This window comes from Osmia bicornis, chromosome 5 (genome assembly GCF_907164935.1).
Source record: "Osmia bicornis bicornis chromosome 5, iOsmBic2.1, whole genome shotgun sequence".
In the NCBI taxonomy this organism is placed as follows: domain Eukaryota; kingdom Metazoa; phylum Arthropoda; class Insecta; order Hymenoptera; family Megachilidae; genus Osmia; species Osmia bicornis.
This window is the reverse complement of record NC_060220.1, coordinates 5,689,451-5,713,915: the sequence shown is the minus strand read 5'-3', so window position 1 is coordinate 5,713,915 and position 24,465 is coordinate 5,689,451. Positions and strand designations below refer to the sequence as shown.

Below are 24,465 nucleotides of genomic sequence, written 5' to 3'. Positions count from 1 at the left end.
TGCTCCTACCGTAATGACTAGCTCATTACTATCTTTCTCGCGGCTCATTTACAAAGTCCTTTCGAAGCGGCGGGGTGCAGCCAATCGGCTGGCAATTAAGAACCTCGCCGTGGCGGTCGATCGTAAAGCGGAATGAAGAAACAACCGGGAAAGTCTTTTCCGCTCGCCCACGCGTGGAAAATGCCGACTGCTCGGGGAAATATTATCTTGTCACTCGTTGAACAAACACGTAAATAAAATAATTTTTCCCCTCGTTCTAATTAAAATGTATAAATCCTCTGAAATTGCATAATTTATAATAGATCAGAAAAATATTCGAGGCTTGCTTTCTTGCTATCGTTTTGTTTAAGATTTACTTCGGAACGAACGTGTAAATGCCGAAAGATTGGGAAGCCGAGCCCACGCGCTGAGACATTAACTCACGTGCCTGAAACGACGAGTCGACGTATTTACATGCAGAAAATTGCAGAAACACCTCCGCACTCGATTCGTTGATGCATTTACTCGCCGAAAATTGTGTTTATTCAGGGCAAAATACGCGTTTCTCGAGTGCCCTTTCCTAAATAGAATTAAATCGCGATTCAGATTGTATAGGGCATTGTGATCAGACCGTTTTTGAACGCAAATTAACGATTAATGACACATAACGTGGTTCTTCAATTATAATATAATCAATTTAAGTATTTATTTCAAAATATATTTCACTTATTCGATTACATTAAAGTAGCGCCAGTCACCGGTAACAGGCATCGTATTTAACGCGTTAAAGAACAAACGATGGTGAAAATCATAAAACAGCTCGTAAATTCGTGGCTGGATACACGTTAAACGATATTACGAACGCATACACCCGGGAGGCCAATGTCCCGGTGCATAATTAATTCTGCAATCCCGCCTCTGCGAATTACCAACGTTGAAGCCAGTGTGACGGCCCTGACCTTTTCGCGACCGTTGACAAGTAGGCGCCACACGTCGCTATCATCTTGGACAGTTACGTTTCCGAGAGCTCTTTCTTTTCCGTTTCGAATATACAAGGATCATTAACGACTCGGGTATTAAAAGAAACCCGTGGCGTTTGATGAATGACCAAGCGTTTCGAGCCGTGGCGAAAATTTTTCGGGACACGGTCATTCGTTACGATACTTACTTGCTTTCTCTCTTTACTCGTTTTGTTTTTACCTTTTCCTTTTTCTGTATAAATCTTTCGCTGTTATTCAGGAGATTTTGGTAATGTCCCTGCGGCGACGAGATAAAGAAATTCTTGAAACCATCATTTTGACGATATTAATATTAAAAGTGATTTAGAAGAAGAAAAAAAGAAATGACAAGTTGAAAAATAAAATTTTTTTTAAACACTTCAAGTATCCAAACGAGACGATGAATTTCGAGGCGGCTAATTTTCTCCGCCCGTCAATCCATGCCAATCTTTCCGTTAATAACGCGCCCAGATCATCGATACGACGAGCTTAAACGAACGACCGGCTACCACCCCGGGCCGGAGAACACGGTATCTTACCGATTTTGTCGGAGTAATTGAATACGCGGTGATTCGTTGGCTCCCGTTGATACGAAATAAAAGGAGAAAATCAAAGCAGAGAGCGGTGAACGAGAGAAAGATGGAACGCGATCTCTGGCCTGGTTTTCTCTCTGCTACGAAGAGGACCGGTATGTTTCATCGGAGTGGAATTATTACCGTGGTATGCAGATGAGGCCACAATCGAGATATCGCGTGTACCTCGACTCGTATATACATGTATGCTCGAGATGAGATCGAGATTCGAGGGTCGGAATCGAAGGGGGATAAACCTCGGCATGCGTTCATTTGCAATGGAATTTCTATGTCAAAGGGTGGCTTACAAATAACAAACAGTTTCTAAGTTATTTATTCCCAAAGGGAAATTAATAGAAATGTAGAGTGAACATAATTGGTTGTGTTAATTAGAAGAGTTAATGTGCAGTACTTACGCATTGCTGGGGTACTGGAAATTGATGGAAGGAGAATATATTTTCAATTCGGAAAGACACTATTCACACGTGTATTGCCACTAGGAAGACTCACGAACGACTAAACGTACACAGACACACTTCGGCGCGTCTACCGGCGCTCGGCGATAATCCGAGGATTATCTTCTTCTCGAGGGTGATAACAACACTAGCGGTTCCAAATAGACTTCGTCTTCGTAGACTCAGAAGATCATTCCCATTTATTTCAACAAGGAAACATAAACAAAATTATAGCGCAAGTGCTTTGGATGCAACATAACAAATAAATAAATTATAGCGCAACGCTATAATATTCTGCATCGGTTGTTCGTCCTCCTGTTGCTCGATACTGTAAATGACCGGCAAAAAGAATATTTGATTTCCCGTATACCATCACACCCTTATTAAACATAAATATTATATATTTAAAAAATTGAACGATATAGATTCAATATGATTCCAAGCATTTTCATTTCGCTACCATACGCCAAGGGGCGCAGTCCGTTAAACCAATATCGACCGGCAATAATCCCGATCGCGGCTGACAGAGTGCTTCCACGAAGTATTTTATCGAATCCGTCGATCACCAGGGGAGGAGGATCGACGTCGATCCGGAGAGATCGTCGAGCAGTGGTAGAACGCGCGAGTTCCGAGCGGTCTCTATGGTGGGGGCAAAAAGGAACTCGAAGAAACTTCCTCCCTTTCGCGCGTTCCGCTCACAAAGGCATCAGAGGAGCGATCAGATAGGGCGCCTCGGCCCCGCGGCCGGACTACAAAGTGATATCCGACGTAGATATTGTGTGTGCACACGGTGTTCGCCCGATTACGTAACCCCGCGGCAAGCCAACGCTGATTCACCGCACGAACCATCGTTCCCGCATCCTGCACGACCAACCAGGACTCCCTTTCTTCCCTTTCTAACCTAAATCTAACGAAACGTAATCAAATGTTGCAGATATTTCGACGCGACCCGCTACGGATTACAAGATGATCTAAACACTGATAAAGATCTCCGCAAAGAGATCGAGATCTGTATCGGCAACGGTCGCGATCACCAGACAAGATTACGCTTGTTTTATAATTCGCGAGTCAATCGACGATTTATCTCGCGCCATTGCTTTCCAGCGTCTTCACTTACGGGGCCCTGCTCGCGTCCCAGATTGGCCGTGGATAAGGGTATAACAATGAGATGATAAAGAAGACGAAGAGGAAGCTCGAGGCGCTGGCACGTCGAGTGGGCTGCGATTCGCGCGATTACCATCTCGCGAATTATTATTTGAACGGAGAAAGGGACGCAGGGGAAGAAATGGCACGCGCTAGGGGAATCGATCTATCGATGATTTTGAAAATTCCATTCATTCGTTTCTATCACTTTTGAAAGGAACGCGGAAGTAATTTCACGCCTTATGCATGAAATTTGGAAATATAAAATATCGAAAATGATAGGAATGATGATTGAGGAAAAGTGGAATCAAATCCACCGCCTACCTTCTTGTATACGTAGGAGTCATCTAACCAGCTGTTTCGTTAGCCGATCGGATAAAAAGCAATATCCACGATAGGTTGCGCACTGATATTATTAATGACAACAAGGTCTGCAATTTGATGAGGCAAGGATTTATGCTGACGCGATGTAGCCAACGGCTTGGATGATGCCGATGAAAGGTCTCCATCAAGGACTAACATATTGGTCATATTCGAAAGAAAAGACAAAGTAGATGCTCTTATTTTCTCCTCGACAATTTTCATCGAGCGTATAATGAATCTATCAGAATTTCTGACTGAACAGCGTCACGAGGGATCAGCCTAGCGGTTCTGGATGCTCCAATTCGTCTCGTGACGATCGCCTAAAGGAGCGTGACGCGTAACAAGATCCCAGAGAGTAGAAACAAGAGGAAAAGGGAATGCCTGTCGTAAAGGAGACACGGTTGCACGCGAAAGCATCGTCTCTAGGTCACTGGCCAACGAAAGTTACGTCAGGTTTGGATATGGTAATACTGCATTCCAGCCGCGACACCTTAGCCAGCCAGCCAGCCAGCGTCTCTCCTTCGTCCCTCCCCTGTTGGCGACCAGGACGCTTAGAGTGTCTGCGATTATCTCGAAAAGGCCGCCATTACATCAGCTGTTCCAGCGGCCGTTTCATTAATAACCGTCTCTTAATAACGGTGATGCAGATAATCGGCCACTGTTTCCGGTATGGGGAACAGAATCCCGCGAGTATATCGATAACGACGCAAAAAAGGCAACCTCGACTCCGATCTTCTTTTTCCTCTTGCGTGGCTGACACGCCGTTTTGTAACACGCCGCTTTGCAAATTGCGTATGCAAATAAGACGGCGAAATTTGTCGCTGAACGAGCTCTGTTTCACACTTTGTTCTCCACTGAATTGCATCCTTTATGGCTACCTTCTACTTTACCACCGGTAAAAGTTGCCAAATTTTTTATTACAAATCAAGAACCATCGGGTACTTATCCAGGTTAAATTAATTTGTAAATTTTCAATATTTAAGTTTACAGAAAATCTTCATGGCTACTCCAGGAACTTTCTGAAACGACATCCGTAACGACAGTGACCAGCATAACAGTTAACGCGTTATGCAGGAAAATGGTAAAAAAGGCAGAAGAAAAGGCTGAAACGAGCATGGTGTCCGGTGTAACCCGAGGCGCCAACAAATCAAACATCACGCCGGTAGGTGTGTACTCCGGGATCGTAATTGCCGTTCCACGCGGGTTGTCGAAACGGATCGGTCAGGTTAGCTGGTCGATAACGATCTTCCACGGCATTATTTCACATTGGGCCGCACGTGGTGGGTTATGCAATCCTCTCGACAAGCGAATAGCCGTTAAACGCTAGGAAATCGCGCGCGACGCGGCTTCGCGCTCTCCTGGAAATAAACGTCCCCTCTGACGTAGATAAACATCGCGTGGAACAACGATTCGTGCCGGCCAACTCTCGTCGCCCTCTCGTTAAATTTCACGGCTCCGTTGCACCGTCTTTTATAGAGTTTTAACTTATATTCCCTCCGCGTCACCAGATACCGGCCGTATCCACCCGGTGCGTTATGCGTGGAAATCGCTGAGACACACGAGAACTCGGTGTCGAGCGATCCATGGAAATTCGAGAAACGTTAACAGATCGTTCGTGGGAGGATAAGAAGGGAAAAATCGAAATGTTTGAGAAATCTTGCTGCTTTCATCATTTTCGATAAAGTGACAAGCTGATTACGATAACTATATGAATGTCTAACAAATGTCCAATGGAACATGTTATTTATACTTTTTTCTTTTTAGAAAAATCTGTACAATTTCGAGACAGCTGCGACACGCGAGTTAAACGTTGCGAAAGCGTACTCGTAAATCACAGACCGCTGTATATTACTAATATCGTTAATACGCGGCTGTGAAAAATCGAAGAAACAGGTAGTCATTACCATTCGAGTTAACCCATTAAGCAGCCAAGTTTTAGTCAATTGCATATTGCGATCAAGATTTATACAAAAGGTGTGCAAATTCTTCAGTCTGATTATCAGAATTTCGCGGGTCGAGGACAATTAACGGGGGGCTTGTGTAAAATTCAGCGCGAGCCGCGACGAGAAGTCATCGTCGCAAGGCGTATATCAATTTTCGAAAGTCCCGCGATGGCTGGCCTTCGTTGGCTCACTCGTAAACAGCAATCGATAAAGCCAGTAGCTAATTGCAAGCAAGTTACATCAGCTTTATATCTCGAATTAAACTAATAACCCGGCGAAAGCGGCCTCGCCAAAAATGGCGCGAAAATGAAAGCGTGCGCCGACAAAAGACCGACGGATTTCGGGCGTACTTGAGCGATTGCCGTTTACACGATGGAAAAAAAGGGCCTGACCGGAGATCATGTAGAGGACCTTGTGCTGTGATCGAAGATTAAAACTGCCGAACCAACGTCCGAGTATGCTTGTTAGTTAATCGCGCGATCGGACTACATGGTTTACATATTGAAAGCAAGGTTAAAGATCTTTTAAAAACGAACCGATCTCTAACAGACGAATTACCAGGTTGAAACTATTAGATACTAAAGTTTTAATGAGCGAAGCTTTAACGTAGTGGGAGGAGTCACCAGCGGTCGGCTTTGGCCTCGGCACAATTCGGCTTGCATCGGCAATTTGACCACGCCCCCGTCCTTGCACGCAGGGAATGAGAGTGAGTCATGCATATAGTGGGAGGAGTAACCGAGTGACCGACGAGAGCCGACCTGTGCCGAAGTCAAAGCACAGATGTGTCTAACGAGTGTTGGGGAATGTCTACGTTGCACGAAAGTGTACTTTGTAAAGTTAAACGACGATCGTATCGTTACGAAACTGATCAACATTTTTATACGTCAAATATATCAAATTTTCATATACGTGAACCGGATATTGAATACTGTAACACATTCGCATATCTTACCACGCTGAAGTTAATAACAACCGTCGTGTCCCACGTCTAAATTTTCCAATAAATATTCAACAGGCTGGACAAAAATTTCAAGACGGTCGGGTCGTACGTTAAATTTCTCCGTTCGGTTAATTGAACGAGCCAAAGCGAACGATCACGGTCGAAACAATTACTGTGCAGATCTGATCTGCACGTACGTCTTCGCTCGCTCACCTGGGGCCCTTACGCGTCTCGCGAGCGGACGCCCGCCTCTTGGACGATTACGTTTATTTACAGGCTGGAATCTGCCGGCTTATCGTCGAGATCTTCTTCGCGTCTGAAGAGAACTTCTCGCGAACTTCGCCTGTAAACGTCTTTACCAGCAACTCAATTATCCTTTGGGAGAACTCTCGCTCGTCCTTTCCGTACCGTCCTTTTTTCCCCCGTTACCCGGATTGTTTCGCACTCGAACGTCTTCGCGGAGTAATTTTGACTGATTTACACGGACATGGCCCGTCGAGAAAATAATTGAACTTGCGTCTAGAAAAATTGTAATACATTTTCAATGCTGCTCTTTTTTAGGGTAGTTGGATAATTTCCTGTGGGGATTTCTATTTTAATTAATGATCCTATACTATCTGTTACAGGTCAATCCCAAAAACGGCAAATGATAAACCAAGGGACAACAACGTCGAGAACCAGCGAACTTTACAATTACAAGAGGAAGAAATTGTTGTCGTATGCACAAACGTAGAACAAGCAGTGTATACGCGATTTAATCTAACCTGACTCGTACATATCGATACCAGGAGCGTACACGGTGATGCTATCTCCTGCTGTTGCTACTTTATGGATCCATAGAGACACATGGTAATAACGCACTACCTAACCCAGGCCTATTAACACATTTGTTCTTACGTTATCGGATATCTCGAGTAATATGAATACACCGTGGCAAAGTGGAAGGGAGAAAGAGAAGACGAAGGGAAGATAAAAGAAAAAGGAAGAAGCGATCGTGGGTGGAAGAGATGCCGGGTCAGACAACGATGGATCTCGATTCACAAAGGCGGAAAAACGATCCTTCGTTTACGAGCGAAAGATAATTCTCCTATTCTGCGAAGAGCCGATTCGACGTAACATTTGCGAGAATTTCTGGACGTTTAACGCGTCGTTGACGTTTAAACGACATAAAATAGAATCTTTATTCATATATAAATAGGATGTGCTTGCTCGACACGGTGTATGAAAGTTGACCAGTTCTGCAGAAAAAGATTTTAACTTTCTCTCCTTGACCCACCCTTAAAGAGTATACCCGTGTTCGCGCGTGACATCAATTGAGGTAATTGTTCAGATAACGAATTGTGTAAACAGAGAACAAGTATTTCTTTCAGAATTTGGACATTGTTAAAAGAAGCGTCGTACGGATAGGTCGATGTCGGATGGCGTTAAACGGGGCTTTTTTTAGCTCGGCTACGCACCTGACTACCGCTCGTGACAGCAAATTAACCGCAATAATAAACGGCGACTCGAATTTTGATTAATTGAGATCAAACGAGGCTCGATCGGCTGCCAATTTGTTCGGTAGCAGGCTCGAAAAAGTTCACGGGTTATTAACGCTGTCAGATGAGCAGTAAAGCGAGCGGAGAAAAAAAGAAAGGTGGCTTTCGTACCGATTCGAACCGGGACTGATCGATCGGTGACTTCCTTCGGAACGTTTCAAATCCGTTCGCTTGAAAGGGACGACAAGTTTTCGTATACGGAACACCTCTATTGCACTTGTTACAAAGAATTGTTAAGAAATATCAATCCATTTCGAACGACTAATATTCATCGTTTCCCTGTATCCTGTATCCTCGTTTATTTTTCTATTTTTCAACCTGAAAATGCCATTCGTTTCCGCGGCTGTTTCCACGCGCGCGGCGCCGTTCGGGTATAAATTCTCGATCCAAACGGAATTTTGCCGACAAAATAAACAGGATAAAAAAAGAAGAAACAAAAAGAAAAGAATTTCGCTTATCGAAGCCTTGCGCGCCTCCGCTTGACCAGTGGCATTTTTCCTTTGCGAAGCGCGGAAATTTATGCCTCATCCGACCAGGCTATTGTAAATAGACAGAATTTATCCGAAATCGCGATGAACATAATATAGACACGGTCAGATATCCGCAGTGTGGGTGGTGACATTTGTGACGGTTTAAGTGTGGACTTCGACCCATAGGGGCGTACCGTCGATCTCCTGGATACGTTTTAAGGCTCGTAAAATTGCGATAAAAAAACGCGTCACGACGATATTTTACTATTTTACTAGACATCCCTGCCGCGAGGAACCCCCACGTGGAGACGGAAAGATCGTACGTGAATGTTCTATCGCGTTATCGTGAAAATTCACTGCGTTCTTGATAGATCGATGACTCGATGATGGAACCGTGCGTCGCCGACTCTCCGGACGAATCTTTGGTATCCCCAAGGATTCTCGATATCATCGACTATGTAAAAAAAACATTTAAGCGAAAGAACGAAAAAAAGTGTAACAAAGAAGATACAAGAAAATCAGGGCGTCTCGTTAAATGGTACAAGTGCCCGTTCGAATTTCGAACAACGAACCGAAACAGAAGCGTTTAAAAACGGCGAGGAACCCTCGGGCCCGGTCCGTGACAAATTGATCGCCTCGATGACTAATCGTGGCTCGCTAATTGCCGACGAGGCGCGCGGCAAAGGAGGAAGGAGAGGGGAGCTTCTAATTAATTAGTCAGTCGCTAAGACGGTGGCTGGAACACGAGAGGTACGGTTGGTAGGTAGCAACAGCGGGAGCACAGCCGATTAGTTCGGTAGCCTAGCGGCGATAATTGCCCTCACTGATCAACGGCCGGCCAATGCCGAGTAATTACTAATTATTACTAATTAACCGGACCGCCTCAAACCCCGTGGGTAAATCGTGACGGAACAACCCCCTAGGTGGGTTGTTCCGGTCCGGCGCGGCGCCTCGATCCGTTTTAACTCACCTCGACCGAGAGCCCACGCCTCCCTGCCTACGCGCGATTACATTAGCCGTTCTTTAAAGCCTTCTTTAAGACGACCACCGAAACGACCATGCTAATTATTCAACCGGTAAATAAATAACGGAGGCACAACGAGCGACGTTACTGGGTGTAATTAATAAGGTATCTGGTGTGAGGTTACAAAGAAGCCTTTTGGCTGGAACATGGGGTGATTAACCCTCTCGGTTCTCGCGTGTCGTTGTTTGGTTTAATAAATGTCCTTTTTTCTTTTTACTTTCGGGGCCACGAGCTTTCTCTTTTATAAAAGCATAAAATATGATGGAAGATAAACTTTGAATATAAGTGTTTGTTATGTAATTCAAATTCCCTTGCAACAATGTTCCATTCAATTTGCAATAACGATCTGACTTTCGGTTACAAACGAAAATGAAAGAGTAGGTACGTGAGAAGAATCAAGGATATCGAGATATATAAAAAATCTGTAACGAGAAACAAGTCTCTCGTAAAATCGCCAACGGAGAAAGTTCATTTGTACGGCGATTCTTCAGGGTTCTCGGTTCGTTTGCCGCGGTGTTAATCGTCGACACGGTATTTCGATTATTCTTGAAAATACTGTGACACTGTTCGATAATCGGATTAGAGACGGAAAGATTTTTACGAGGCTGTTTATTATCGTCTCGTCACGCCCACTTTCGGTGTCTCTCACCGTGGCCGATTCGTATAAATTATTATTTAAATTAGCAACGAACCGCTCGTTGTTCGACTTTCGTAACTAACTCGATGGAATTCAACGTCTGCCAGTGTTATTTTTTTCTACGAATCGTGGAACTATGATTGTATCATAGATAAAGGAACTATGGTGTAACACACCATCGAGCAATTACGTTTTTCATTCGTGGAGAGATTGACGTTCACCGAGCGATTTTGATGCTTATTTCGTAAATGTCTTATGGGAATGAAATTCGTTTTAGTCTATCAATTTTTCATTTTTAACTATAGAAACCTACTTAAAGTACTACTTTCTGTACTCTTCCGAGATCTTTGTTACACCTTTGTAAAATGTAACGGGCACCTACCCGTGTATACTAAATAAATTAAATTAAATTAAATTAAATTAAAGTAAGATTACAGGGGTGTTTAAAAATAAGATTTCTTTGCCAAATTGTTAACGCTAAATATTACAATTGAAAAATTAGCCATTTAAAATGATCGCGAGCGGAACAATGTCAGCAGCTTGATAAACGTCACACGGATTAACCCGTTACTTCTACGAAACAACGACGAATTACGATGTTAATTTACCGACGTGATGGTCGATAAGAGACGGTCATCTTTATCCAAGAACGATGGCCCCTGAAGAAAGAGCTCGAAGAAGAAGTAAGATACAAAGAAAAAGAAATCGAACGAAGAAGAAGGGTCTCCGAATCTATAACGACGACCGGTCGTACAAATTTCCTCCACTTCGACCTTAATACCACGAACGATTCCTGAAAGAGAAAAGGATCGTTATCGAATCCACGGAATCGAACCGTACGAAAAGAAAAAGGGAGGATGAAAAAAAGAAAATCGAGCAGGATCTTCCATTGAATGGACCCACGGCTCTTATCGCCACTGATCGTCTTAATAAATTGTCAGGATTACCTTTTCCACCCTCTCCTATATTCCGCTCGTGTACGCTACACAATCGAATTTTATTTCCGCCGCGCGGAGAGAAACGATTTTGGATAGGAATCAACGTAGCAATTATCTCTGTCAACCGGTCACGTTTCCCTTATCGCCGACTTTTAGCCTGGCCGATCGGTGTACCGCACACGGAGCTTCCTCGATTCGACGATAATCTTTCGCCACTTCCGTTTACCTGACCCGACCGTACCGTTTTTCTGATCGTGTTCCGAACTCGCTGGAATCCGTTCGACGTCTAAACTTAGCCGCTAGAATCGTTATCCAACCATCTCCGCCCCCTTTCAATTGACTCGAGTACACGAAATCTGGATGGTTGTTCGTTCAGATTTATGGAAGTCGAGATAAGCTTGTAAGTGATAATCGTGTACCGAGCTAGCTTTCGGGAAATTGTTACAGAAAGAATTCTTTTTTTTTTATTCAACAACTTCCGTTCGTTTATATATAATCGATACGACTTTTACCCCCTGATTTTTAACCCCTATTGCTTCAAAGGGGAGGTTTTTTCCCGGAGTTTCAAGAGCCGCGTCTATCGGTGAAGGAAGGTAAGGAATCGGCGCAGCCGGCACAGCAATTGCTTGTGGCTTTGCGAAAGGGGGCTGTTATCTTGGACGGCGGCGGCGGCACAAGGACAGGGCTTAAATCTCGCCAGTATCTCCTCTTCGCGGCGGTAACAAGTTTCAATTCCTACCAATTCCACGGCCATACATCACTCCCCGGTAGATACAATGGTGACTTCGGTGGACTCGGGCCACGGCCTCGACTTCCATCCACGCGGACGATAAATATCTTATTGTGCGCGAGAAAGAAGTATACTGGACACCCGTGGAAACCGGCACGCCGATGCTGATATCTCGTCGTGGCTCGCCGATCCAATGAGCGACGATCGACCCCTACACACGAATAAATAAATATTATAATGTCTCTGTGCGTATGTATGAATATACACTCACAGAGAAAATCTCTTCCTTCGATTCAGACATGATCGTTAATTTAGGGAGGAGAGACGACTTCCAACAATATCGTTTGTTGCAGAATCTGATACGCTCCTGCTTGAACCCTCCAATAGGCGGAAACGATGTAATTTTACTAATACAATACGAGAATGATGAAAAGTTGAAAGAATATTTTAAAATCGAATCATGAGCGACAACGAGGGTGTCCGAGAACCGGTGCCTGTGGTGGTCCCCAACGGAATCAGCCGGAGGCAACGTTGTAATAACGAGCGAAGGTTATATTTCACTGTTTGACGCCTCCTTTAAATTATTATCCGGCAATTAAAACTCCTCGCCGTGAACTGGTCTCACGAGTTAAAACGCAATCGCCCCGCTTTTTATGCATATTCAAATTCCAGGCCGATCCCACTGCTAAGGACGGTCGAGGGTAACAGCGGCCAGGGGAGTGGCGGAGCGGAGGGAGACTTTTAATTTTCCGCAACACCTTCGTGGAGGATCCGGATCCCCCGTGCGAGCTTGCGAAATCGAAAATCACCGTTGCTGCCTGTCGCCTGGCTGCTCGATCGAACCACGGCCCAAAGGAGGCCCACTCTTCTCTCTTTTAATAACTATACTTTGCGATTCGTTAAGCTGCTTCGTTACAGCGCGCGTTTAAAAGAAGAGCTATCCTCCGTCGAAGAGCTGGCACCATGAAGAACGACCGACAAGATCGAGCTACAGTGTCGGTCAGAAATATTAATTCAATATCTTCTTTTTAATATTATCTGTAGTTTCCTTTTCATTTAAAAAATATTCGACGAAAATGGCTAAAAAATACCAGTTTGTATTTGTTGCTTCAGAGAATAATTCAATTTTATCGAAATACTGCAAATCAACGAATACTTCTGGAAGCCACTATAGATGCATCTTCCAGGACGAAATATTCCCGTGGGCCTGTGGGAAGCGATCGTCCGATCGGCCACGCTCTCCCGATCGATCGGCAATTTCGATCGTCATCCCGTATCGGAGCAAGAGGACCGACTTCCTCCGAGATTTCTCCGTCTCTCGGGACCCTGCGTTACGCGCGACAAAGGCGATTTACGATCACATTTGCTGTTAATTATAGCGATTGCCGATTCGTTACGACGCGACGTCGACCACCAGATGCGAGATTTCGTCTTCCGCGTTATCGAAAGGACCATGGAACGAATGGCTTTTCATTTTATTGCTTTTCTAATGGAAATTTAAAGTTCCAATGATAATCGAAAGTTTCGATAATGCTTCTTCCGTGAAGCAAGGAAGAAGGATGCGCGTTGCAACGTCGCTACTTACCGCGTAATACGCTTTAAGGATCGAGCGTGTTTATCTACGATCAGGTCGGTGCTCGAGCGATCGTCACGCAGCACCGGGACTACATTAATTCCGATGTCGCTTTAATCAACGAACCAGAAATCGCGGACGTTTTCAACGGGGATCGATAAGATCGTTTCCCTGCGTTAGCATGTTAAATCGAACGAGGTGTTGAATATCGTTGATTTCAGCCGTTCTTACAAGCTCGTTAAGACGTCGATACAAGCGGTGCTCGGTTGCTCGTTAATAAGCGAGTCTCATTCGAAGAAATCCCGTGAACAACTTCATTTCAACCACGATTCTCACTCATTTTATCCGGCTTCGTTTTTCGCGAGGAATTCTTATTAAAGGCGTGCGAGTACCCTAACTTCCAGTATTTGTGATACAGTAAAAGGACGACGAAGTGGTACATTGCGAAAACAATCCGGCGGAATCGCGAAGAGACAAGTGACTGACGTCATCGGATCGAGATTGGTAACATTTGCCAGGTGTTCCTTCACGTTCGATCCCGATCGTTTGAAAAAATAATCCTGAGGATTCGCCATAGGTGGCGTATGCGGTTTGTTTGGAGACCACTGACTAACTCCCACGCAACGATGACCGTGTAATTTCGTCGATTACGAGATCTCTCCAAATATTATCGAACGATTCCTGTCAGTGCTCGCCTCTCACCGTCTCTCAACCCGGAAAGTTATCCTGTTTATCGAATTACCTAACACTACTGGGCCAATGTTTCCATGTCTGAGGAGATCTTTGACTATCTATCCAATGAAATCATAGTTTCTTTGAAAAAAGGGAAGTTGATTTAATTTCGTAGACTATGAAGTCCACTTTTGGGTATAAAAAGGATCATAGATGAGAAACCCTTTCAAGTATGAAATACGGAGCTATCAAAGTGTTAAATAGGAAATAAAGGAAATTTTTTCTGTTGGAATGACGAAATTGCACCATCAAAGTTTGTTCCAAGCGTTATCGTATACCGTAACAACCGGCAGCACAACATGATCCGCATAGTTCCAACAAGCAGCCAGGCGAAAGCGCAAACATTACTTTTTATTATGTTTCGTGTTAAATTGCATCTCGACTTGGACAGCAACAAATCGCATTGTGCAGCTAAGACGAGGAACGAGGACTATTAAAATACCAGGTTAATATCGCGAGGACCGGTAACCGGTACCGGGACCGGCAGTGATCTGCGTACAGCAAGGTGTGCCGCGATATTTGCTCACCCTGCATCGTGAAATCGTCGTAGGAATCGTGGGCTAGTTATTTCTATCGTTATGTAACATTTCACCACCATCTAATCCTTAATATCATTACGGTACGTTTCAAACTTTCACGATAATTGCAATTAATTATTATGACTAAGGGTGGGCGGTTTCCCCAAATTACTTGTCCGGTTTCCCGAATTACTCGAGCGACACTGCGAATCGCACAGCCGCAAAGTTCAGTCCATTGGTCAGCTTTGACCCATTTCCTGGGCGCTCTGCAATTTCCTCGAACGATCCCGAGCAATTGGAAAGCCAAGGAAAAAAGCCGTGCCACGGATACCTGGCTGATCCTGATCTTTCCCCGTAACGGCAAGAAAAGCCGCGAACAATCGATTCCACGGAACGGATCGACTTCGAGGGATCGATACACGGGACACTGCGATACGGACAAAGAGTGTACAAAGTAAACACGATTCGTGGCACGTATGCGTACGTCAACCCTTTTGTTCCAGCTGTGTCATGCAAGCTAGCGGGTTGTCTGGAACGAAAGGATTCGCTCGGATCCTTTGTTACGCTTTTACACCGTGTAATTAACACGTTAACAAGGATTACCAACAGTTTGCGAACGGGCTACTTCTAAATATTTTTATCGTTCCGGTTACACGCGTGATGTAAATTTATGATGTATTTTACAGCGAGGGACACGGTACAATATCTGTACCGTGATTAGGGTAACAACGAAAGGGTAGAGCGAGAAATTTCGGGACGAAGAAGAGACACGGCAAGTGGTCATGAAAAATGCGACAAGCGCCGATAAGAATCGACCGAAGAAGAGGCTGTAATTACGCGGTCGGGCGTTTTACGTGCGCGTGACATCTAATTAAAGTGATTGGCAAGTTTATACGCTTACGGCGGGCAACCTTAACGCGGCCCTGTATAATTTAACGAATGCCTGAATTTATAAACGCCGACGTAATGATTACCAATTACGTAATTTTATGTGCATTTCAGTGGCATGCGAACGACATGCGCAGTGAATCAAAATAATATCGGCACACCCAGTTACGCGGTAATAATCGTATTTAAGGATTCAGATATTATTAAAAAATGAATCCTCTGATGCCTTAATGAACAGTGTAATATAATGTAATATATGACGAATGTCGTGCAATGTGATATAAGTTTTTTTTCTTACAAAATGAAGCTTTTGCAAGAGAGCGGAGTACAGCAGAACCTTATTGCAACCCATTTTCGAGCAGTCTCTACTTCGAATCGCGTGACTCACGGGGGTATCGGGTAAAAGTTACGATCCTTGTAAAACCCTGTGAAACGTATCGACGGAAAGCTGCAACGATTGCATCGAGTGAAATTAATCGAAGACCCCGGCCAATTTCTTTGACTGGCGCCCATGGTGAAACGCGTTCAGTGCTGATCAGAAATTCGACTGTTAAATTACGCAAATCGCCTACCCGGCTCTTATATTTTATTTCAACATTGTACGACACATTGGTCCGGCGAATTTATTTTCCGAAATCGAACTGGATATTACGAGAATACGCGGTCATTTATTTCAGAGCAATTTGTTTCGTTAAGATAAACTAATTTAAAGAGAATTTTGAAGGAACTACATTTTCCCTAATCTCCACTGATTACGACAAACCTATCTTCGTTTATCTAAAAGTAATTAGTCGTAATTATTTCTCAACCTGTCTTCCTCGGTACGGCATAACAGTTCGATCAGCACGTGCATAGTCGAGTGCATTGCGTGGGCGTAATGCCGTAACAGCGGGGCTGCACGTGACGGTGTCGGAGAGACAGGAGGTCGAAGCAACCGGTGGAAACGGTATTAGCTTTGAGGTCGTTTCCCATGGCCCCTTCAGTGCACGTTATTCAGTTGCAACTCTGCATAATTCGTAGCGCAATTACTGAACTTACGAATGATTCTGTGTATTCTACTCTGTACGTGAAGGGTGCCTTTAGAAGGAATTAGTTTCGGTTGGCGCATAAAGAGGACTTCAGGGAACTACAGCCATCGAACATTGAATTTAATGTTACCAAATTGCAACAATTTGCAAACAAATCCTACACACACAGGCGCATAAATTGAAAAGTGTAAACCAGTCGACGACTCGAAGGATCGAAGCCTTTTTGCGCGCAAGCTCGTTTCTCGCGTAGCTCGGGGCCAGGTATTCCATCAGAGCTGCCGCGAAATCAAAAAAGGGTTATCGCGCGTTACGAATCGGCATTTGTCGCGAAATAGATCTGGGCCCGTTTCTGGGCGAGGCAGTCGACAAAAAGGAACAGCCGCATTCCGCGCGGGATTCCGCGTGAGGTGTACCGATCTCACGCGTGAAATCGCATCCACCAGGGCGGCGCGAGAACGCGTTATCCGCGGCCACTGATCAACCAAAGATCTTGCCTACTGATTTATAACCATCGTGAATCATAAACTCGATCCCTTGCAACGTATTCTCTCTACGAAGATAGCGCCAGTCCAGATGTCCAGATACAAATCGCGGCAACGTGATCCAACGATTCGCATTCCCTTCACGATCATCTTCGATATAACCGTACGAACAACACGCAGGAAATTTCAATTCGTGCAACATATTCGTCGTCATGACACCAAGAATTTTAATCGTTCGGCTGTACGTTTCGCTGTGCAACTTTGAAATGAATAAAAATTAATCGTTTCCAGCCGATATGATAAATGACGAGTTCGCACTTTCGTACCGGTAACATCTGGTACGCAGAACTCATTGAGCAATCCCGACCGAATGGTAATGTATTAATAAATATACGCAATTTCGTGCGCCTCAATGGAACAGCTGAAGCGTTACATCATAACGAAAAATGATATATCTTCATTATTGTACCAGAAAGCTTATCACTTGTTCGCCTCGAACCGACTTACCGTAACGAATAAGAAATTTTAGCTGATTAAAATCTGCCCTCGCGAATTTCTTTTCTCCGTGACTGTCGCGTGATCAGAAAATTATTTCTCGACTTCACGGTAGTCTTCTGTCGTTAAATCTTGTCAGTCGTTTCGAAATCATTTAAACTCTATTGTTCGCTGTGATTTTGTATTTAGAATAATCATGATAGGTTTATGCAGTCATTTTCGTTAAACTTAAAGCTTCAAATTAATGTGCCGCAGGTGCCAACATCTTAAATTTGTACATTTTGAAATCGCACAATCGACTTACAAGCTCAACAATAAATTTCACCTGTTTTTAAGTAATTTTGCTTCCTCCTTTTTAATATCCTCAACGTGATCACGCTTTCGTTTCGATAGCCTCCATTGTTCCCTAAGCTACTTAGAAAGTTAGGATATTACACATTGGGAAAACGAGCGATTCCCGCGTGAATTAACAAAGTGTAAGCAACGACACACAGGTCTGTGACTTTTGTTAAACGGTATAATAAAATGATGAGAAAAGGCTCGAAGAATGCGCTCCAAATTAAGTACCCCATTTGTAACAAGGAAACAGGAAAATACCGGGACTTTTCCTTTTCCCCTTCGGTAAGTGCCTCTATCGCGCACAATGAAACACCAAAAACACTGTGTACCATTGTAAAAAGTAGAAGAATTAAAGATTATTCGTGAGAATGAACGCATCGACAGTGTTATTCTCAGACATTTCGACGGAATTCGAAAGTTGCTGAATTCGGGGCCTCGCCCGAATTTGCAAACTATTTCCGACCCACATTTTCAAGTACCTACTCTTACACCCTCAACTGATACATTGAAAAATGGTTGAAATTACAAGGAAACTCTACGTATGGAGTCCATAAAGATCTTGGGATTTCTGGTAGCGATGGACTTAGAAGTTGAACATTGAAAATAACAATAAGTGTACAAGTCATTGCTGTCTCGTGGGCGATACGATTCGCAAAATTATAGAAACCTGGCAGATAATTTCGAAGAAGGAAACATTTGTACCCGACAATATTAAATTGAATTTTCTACCTTGTCCATACGCGCAAATGTACCTAATTCTTTTGCATTTTGTCCCAAGAATCGTGAAGAATTTTAGCGAGCCTTCCGATTGAAATAAAAAAGAGAAAGGTTTGAATATACGAAACGAGTCGATACGTGTAGAGAATTCTCGATCGGTCTCCCTGTTTATTCGAGGCAGGTTCGCGAGAATAAAAACACGCGATTGGTATCGCGGTTCGAGAGGAATATTCGGAGCCAGCTGATCGGACTTCCTGCTACAAATAGGCGCGATATACGGCGCGGGGGATTTATTTCAATAATTCAGCCGTTAAAATGCTGATCGATCGCGAGGGGGAGGCGAAGGGGCCGACAGACACGGTCTCGCGTCTGTCGGCGAAGCCGGAGCCGGAATTCTGTCGGGCAAACGAGAGAAGCACGCTCGCATAAGCGAAATAACTAAGGTGGTAGGCCCTGGTGATCTTGCTTTCTTGGCACTAGGCCTCGAACACGAATCGTTCCTCGTCCGATAACGAAATAAAACGCTCATCTCCGGCTGACTAAAGTCTGATTAATTCGCTTCGTCTTCGGGCCCCTAAAGGCGATGCCCGTTAAAAAAAGGAAATAAAAATAAAAACAGCTATCGAGGTGAAAATTAATTAGCCATGATTGTAGCGTTGGAACAGACAATAAGCACCTCGTAAAACATCCAAAGTTGAATTAGCGACTCGCCAACGGTTCGAGCAATAATTAAATCATAATTAAAGAATTTATTCTCAGCCTGTCCGATCCAACTGGTAATTCATGCGCAATGGTAAAATCTCTTAATTAAGCATTAACTTATATATCAGCCGCGGAACGGGTTTTCGAAACGCGCTTTCGTAACGCGATTCGTTAAATAAAAAAAGATCGGCCACAAACCGCTTCGTATTCGATACAAATATCGCGCATAAAACTTGACATCGTTCCATTGGAACTCGTTAATGTCCGCTGAGAAATTTGCAAAACAAATCGCGACCGCACTCATTCCGCTGGTTTTCACTCACCGCCGGATTCGAATACGCTTCTAAACATGCCCGACGTCACGCCCGTTCAAGCATCCGGTCGAGTCTCACGCTCGCGAGCAGTCTTGCCGATAAATCTCGGCTTTCTAACAATTATAAAGCAATTTGTGGTGTCGCAATTCTAAAAGCGCAGCGGAATCGCGAAAGTCATCGCCCAACGTGCTGACGCAATTCGTCGAGCAGAACGATTTCGTTTCGGCGCGTAATCGAGCGTGCTGGCGAGGAAACTGATGGAAATCTCGTGAAAAACGTTTATCGTTTCGTTAATTTTCCAATTATCCTCGCCAGATTTGCGAGCAATCTCCTTCGTGGTACCATCGATAAATTCAATTTCTCTTTTTATTCAATTTGTTAGTATCATTTGGACCGGTCGACGAATGCGGTGACGACGCCAAGGGTCCGAGGCAGCTCGTTAGCGATTATTATGATCGCGGCTGAATCACCGTGCGCAAAGTTTCGTCGGTGAAGAAGTTTAAGATCCACGCGAGGATCGAACAATGAATAAGAAAGAGACGAGCATCGTAGCCGTGAGATACACCGGTAATAAGCCGGGCGGGGTTCATTAAGGGCATTGTTGTATCCGAGGCAAACTCTGTCTCTCTTTCGTTCGAACGGCCTTTCTGGCCGAACCGCGATGTAAACCCTTGCCGGTTCTCCGTGCCTTTGACCGATCCTGCCCCGTGCGAATCGATCGAAAGCAAACCGCGTGCAACACCGGCTCACACGAAACTCCTTCGCATTTATTTATCCACGCTAGTCCTGCACGACGGCCGAGGGATCAATGAAGGCGAGGATATTTCCGAGCTGTCGAAGCCGCTTCCTTCGCTCGATTCTTCGACACATTATAGCATCTGCGTAATCATCGAGGCGTGGAATCGTGGCGCGCGATACTTGTTACCTTTGACGGCAACAATATAGGATGTTTTTTAATCAGAATGATACGTTTTAGGTAAGAGTTCCTTTTAGCATCCCCCTCCAATTGACTCAAAAATTACCAATGTGGAGGCGTGGAATTTTTTTTTTTGAGAAATAAATTATTTTGGAAGGATTCTACCGAATGAATTTTATTACGGGAGCAACAATGTGCAAAATAATAACCTAACAGGATTCACTGGATATTTTTGCCATTGATTATGGCGAGCGAGAGAACAAGAGACGCGGAGATGATATTGGTTCGTAGAGTTGCGATTGAGAAAGCAAATGAGATGGCGGCCGAAAAAATGTACTCACAAACTCCGTAACTGAACTGTCCACATAAATCACGCTGGTGAACTGATGTGATTGATTAGATGAATTTAAAATCTCGTTGTTGATGTCTAGAAGAGTAAGATGGTTGTGATGAAAATGGCCGCAATTTTTCATGAACCAAGAATTTCCGCGCCACGTGACTCTATTATGCATGAGAAGTTTGCCTGAGGATTTTGAAGTCAATTGAAGGGGGGGTGCTAAAAGAAACTTCACCCACATTTTATTTTGAACATCCTGTATATACGAGATTGTCGGAATATTCGAAGAGCAAATATCGTAGGTAATTCGAACAGCAGCTAATTCCTTCAAAACGTCACGAAATAAACACGAGGACACGGTTGCTAAAACACGATTAGTGCAGTTGGCCTGTTTGTCACGAATCTAATCCGAACAATAGCTTAGCGGTTCTAAACAGAATCGTGGGAGGCAACGACAAGCAGATCGTGTACGTCCAAAGTAAATAACCAAAATAAACGTCCTCTCGTTATAATTATCGCGACGATACACCATCGGCCGTCTTGTTTTGTCTCCGCGAGGGACGAACAAGTGGAACAGAATCGTAAACGAATCTCCCGAAATTTTGTCTCGATGAAAGTAACGAAAATTAATCGTCCGCGCGAACGATATCGATCTGCCTACGGTTATTGTATATATTTAATTAATCGAGAGAAAATCAGGCAAATTTCAATCAACGGATCAACCCCGTCGTATCCTTTTAATAATTATGTCAATCTCGCGTAACGGAACAGAGATAATGGCAGAGGAAGGGACGAGATAAGGACGCGATCCTCGGAACGAGTAATTAATATTCCAGCGGCGAGCTAATGGCGTGCATGTAGCTGCATTATGCCGGTTGATTGAGCTCTCTCGAAAATCCGCTGACTCCTCGTTGCTCATTATTTCAAGCAAGCCTCGTAATACACCGTTCTCCCTTCCTTTCTTCGAGGATTAAACGGCCCTCCCTTGTTTTTCTTTCTTTCACCGAACTGCAACTCTTTGCTCTGTTCGTTTCAAGATCGAAGCATTTTTTATTTATTTCTTTTATTTTGGAGATAGTCGATTACGATGCGGGCGTGAACAAGTAAAGCTTAAAGTCGAGATCCTGTTATCATTTCGAGCTTCGATGTTCGACAATTTGGACAGTTCTTGCAAAGCGTAATCTGTAGTTATATTCGGAATAAAATGAATTATAGATTGGATTTCATCGTGAAGATTGACCAGCGACCTCGTGATACAGTCGTCATCGCAAAAGGCCGCGGATGAGGCATCAGAATGATATTTCGCGCCAGAAAATAGGCTGTGTATTAATACCATCCTTATTAAACCGTGTTCCCGACAGTTTGATCCGTAACGTTCAGGCGTGGCCAGAGCTTAATAAGCTCGGTTCTGCCAACAACCGGGCGTGTATGATTAAACGTACGCGTCCAGGGACACTTTAGACGTATTAACTTGATGTTAAAAAAGATCTGTCACATTTCTATACCTAACTTCATCTCCGTATAGTTTTCAAAAAAAATGAACCATTGATCGCTTACAATTAATATCAAGATTTGGATAGTCATTGTGGTTGCGATCATTCAAAAACTTCTCCCCCGGTAATTAAGCGTAGATTTCTTTTTTCTTCCCGACCAGTCGGTCGAGAGATTTAATTATAGAAGAAGGACACAATTTTAGATGGACAATTGGGACAGTCGCGCGGAGAGTATTCCGCTCCGAATTTTGGCGAAGCGCGGGCCTAAAAGCTGGACGCCATACCGGGTGTTAGGAATGTACCACGGACATGCCACGGATGTTTGGTAGTGCAAATCCCGTTTGGGGATTGGTTGCATAACGGCTGACGGAAATGCGAATAGAATAGGTTCTCAACTTGAAATCGTCGTTTAATCTCAATTAATTAAATTTCAAGCTGGAATTTCGAACTGGAAACTTCGGATAGCCGCAACACCGCTACTGTATCAAACTTCTGATATATCGGAGTTGCATCGACCTTAAAATAAATCCTCAATTTTTCCACAAACGAAAATAGCGATGATCGAAAATAAAGTTAGGAGAGGCGTTGTTGACATCGGGAAGAATTGGGTCGAATCGCGTGCATCAGAAAGCGACGAGCAAAGAATGAACATGTCAATCACACCGGTCTTTCTCGGAGACACGGAAGTTCTTCCGCCCACGTGGCTAGTTTCGAACGAAAAGGCGTTCTCGAGTGCTTGTCAGCGAGCCTTCGTCCTCGTAACAACCACGAAAATAGAAGTCGTCTCCTGAAATTAACTGTTTACCAGTAAATAACTTTTCTACACTTCCCAATCTCTGATGAAACTTCTCGAAACAATGCAAAAGCAGGAATATTTCAAAGACAATGGATGCCCAAAGGGACGTGAAATCTTTTGAGATATGAGAGAAAGAAAATGAAGAGCTGTCGCTTTTCGATTATTTACGAGCGCGTCCCGTACACGTTTAAAGAACGTGGCCCGTTCGGAGCCATTGAAATTTCCGTCACGCTCTCTTTAGTTCCGGTACAGATCGACACGCCAACTCGACACGTTCTTCGTGGAAGATTCGACGAAAATTGAATGTTAACAACGAGACGAATCGATTTTATTGACGTGTTGCGAGGCGAGATGATTGTTTACAAGATTATGGGTCGAGTTGGCATGTTCCACCGGGGTTGTTAAAGTGTCCGTCGACAACTAAGATTGATGGATCTGTAAACAATCGTTACTTTTAAGGTCAGGACTAGTATCAAGTAAATTTTTGGTAATATCATAATCTTCAATTTTTCCAATTTTTCTCCAATAAAAATGATAAGAGACAGAATACGACGAAGCGTAGCAACGATGTTTCTGTAATATTCTATCAGGCGAAGTATTACAGGATTAACATTCCTAGCTTAACGATTATAGGGTCGTCGCGGTTTTTCTCTATTCCAGGCTCAAGGACCTTCGGTAGGATCGCTTCAATTTTCAAGAAATTCCTCCCTCGGTTGCTTTGCGGTTTTCTACCTCACCCGGCATGCTAACCGCATCCAAGGATTCACCTTTCTCTAATTCGCTTACATCGCGAACATCGGTGTCGTCGGCTCGCCTCTACCGTGAACTATCCGAGAAACTTCGCGTCGATCTACTTAAACTTTACCCATTAAACAGACTGACTGAGAAAGTTAATCGAAAAGTTTGATAAAAGCGGCCAAGAAATTGCCAATACATTCTCATTATTTGAAAAATAAGATTGATAGGAAAAGTTGCCGAGTTTCTTAGCTAAAAATCTTCAGTTTGAAACATAATACCTTTTACTGTGATAAAATAAAAAAAATTCTATACTTTATAGCCTGAAACGTTATCGCAAGAAATAATTGACTGATTTACCATGGTTGAGATGATTGATATAGCGCCAGAAAGCACAGAGAAGCTCGCTTACCTGAAACAGAAAAAAGAGAAAGACGGTTTAATGAGACGGTTCGACATCGTCACGGATCGTATGGAAGTTGATTCTCGCGCGAGAACGAGCGCATAAAACGTACGGTCACGGAATTTCGGGGCAGGTGTATTATACGCGTCCGTGTTGCATAAGCATTGTTATTTATCTTGCCGAGAATCGCCAGAACATTCACGTTAAAATAATAACGCGACGGCTGCCAATGTCCTCAAGAACGAAGCCGACTGACGGAAATCGGCT

At 43.8% G+C, this 24,465-nt stretch overlaps 1 protein-coding gene across 4 annotated transcripts in view; it reads right to left on the bottom strand.

The window, feature by feature from the left end:
* LOC114877922 (myocardin-related transcription factor A) overlaps nucleotides 1–24,465 on the bottom strand; it is a 169,577-nt gene that overhangs the window by 125,272 nt on the left and 19,840 nt on the right. For 2 of the 4 annotated variants that reach the window (XM_029191089.2, XM_029191092.2), the window contains exon 1: nucleotides 24,156–24,173. The exons of 1 other annotated variant lie outside the window; for it this stretch is intronic. In XM_029191089.2, the coding sequence (XP_029046922.2) occupies nucleotides 24,156–24,158 (3 nt within the window). In that variant the 5' untranslated portion in view covers nucleotides 24,159–24,173. Of the gene's footprint in view, nucleotides 1–1,965; nucleotides 1,985–24,155; nucleotides 24,174–24,465 lie in introns of those variants that run through there. One more of the 4 variants, XM_029191090.2, reaches the window with a different exon arrangement.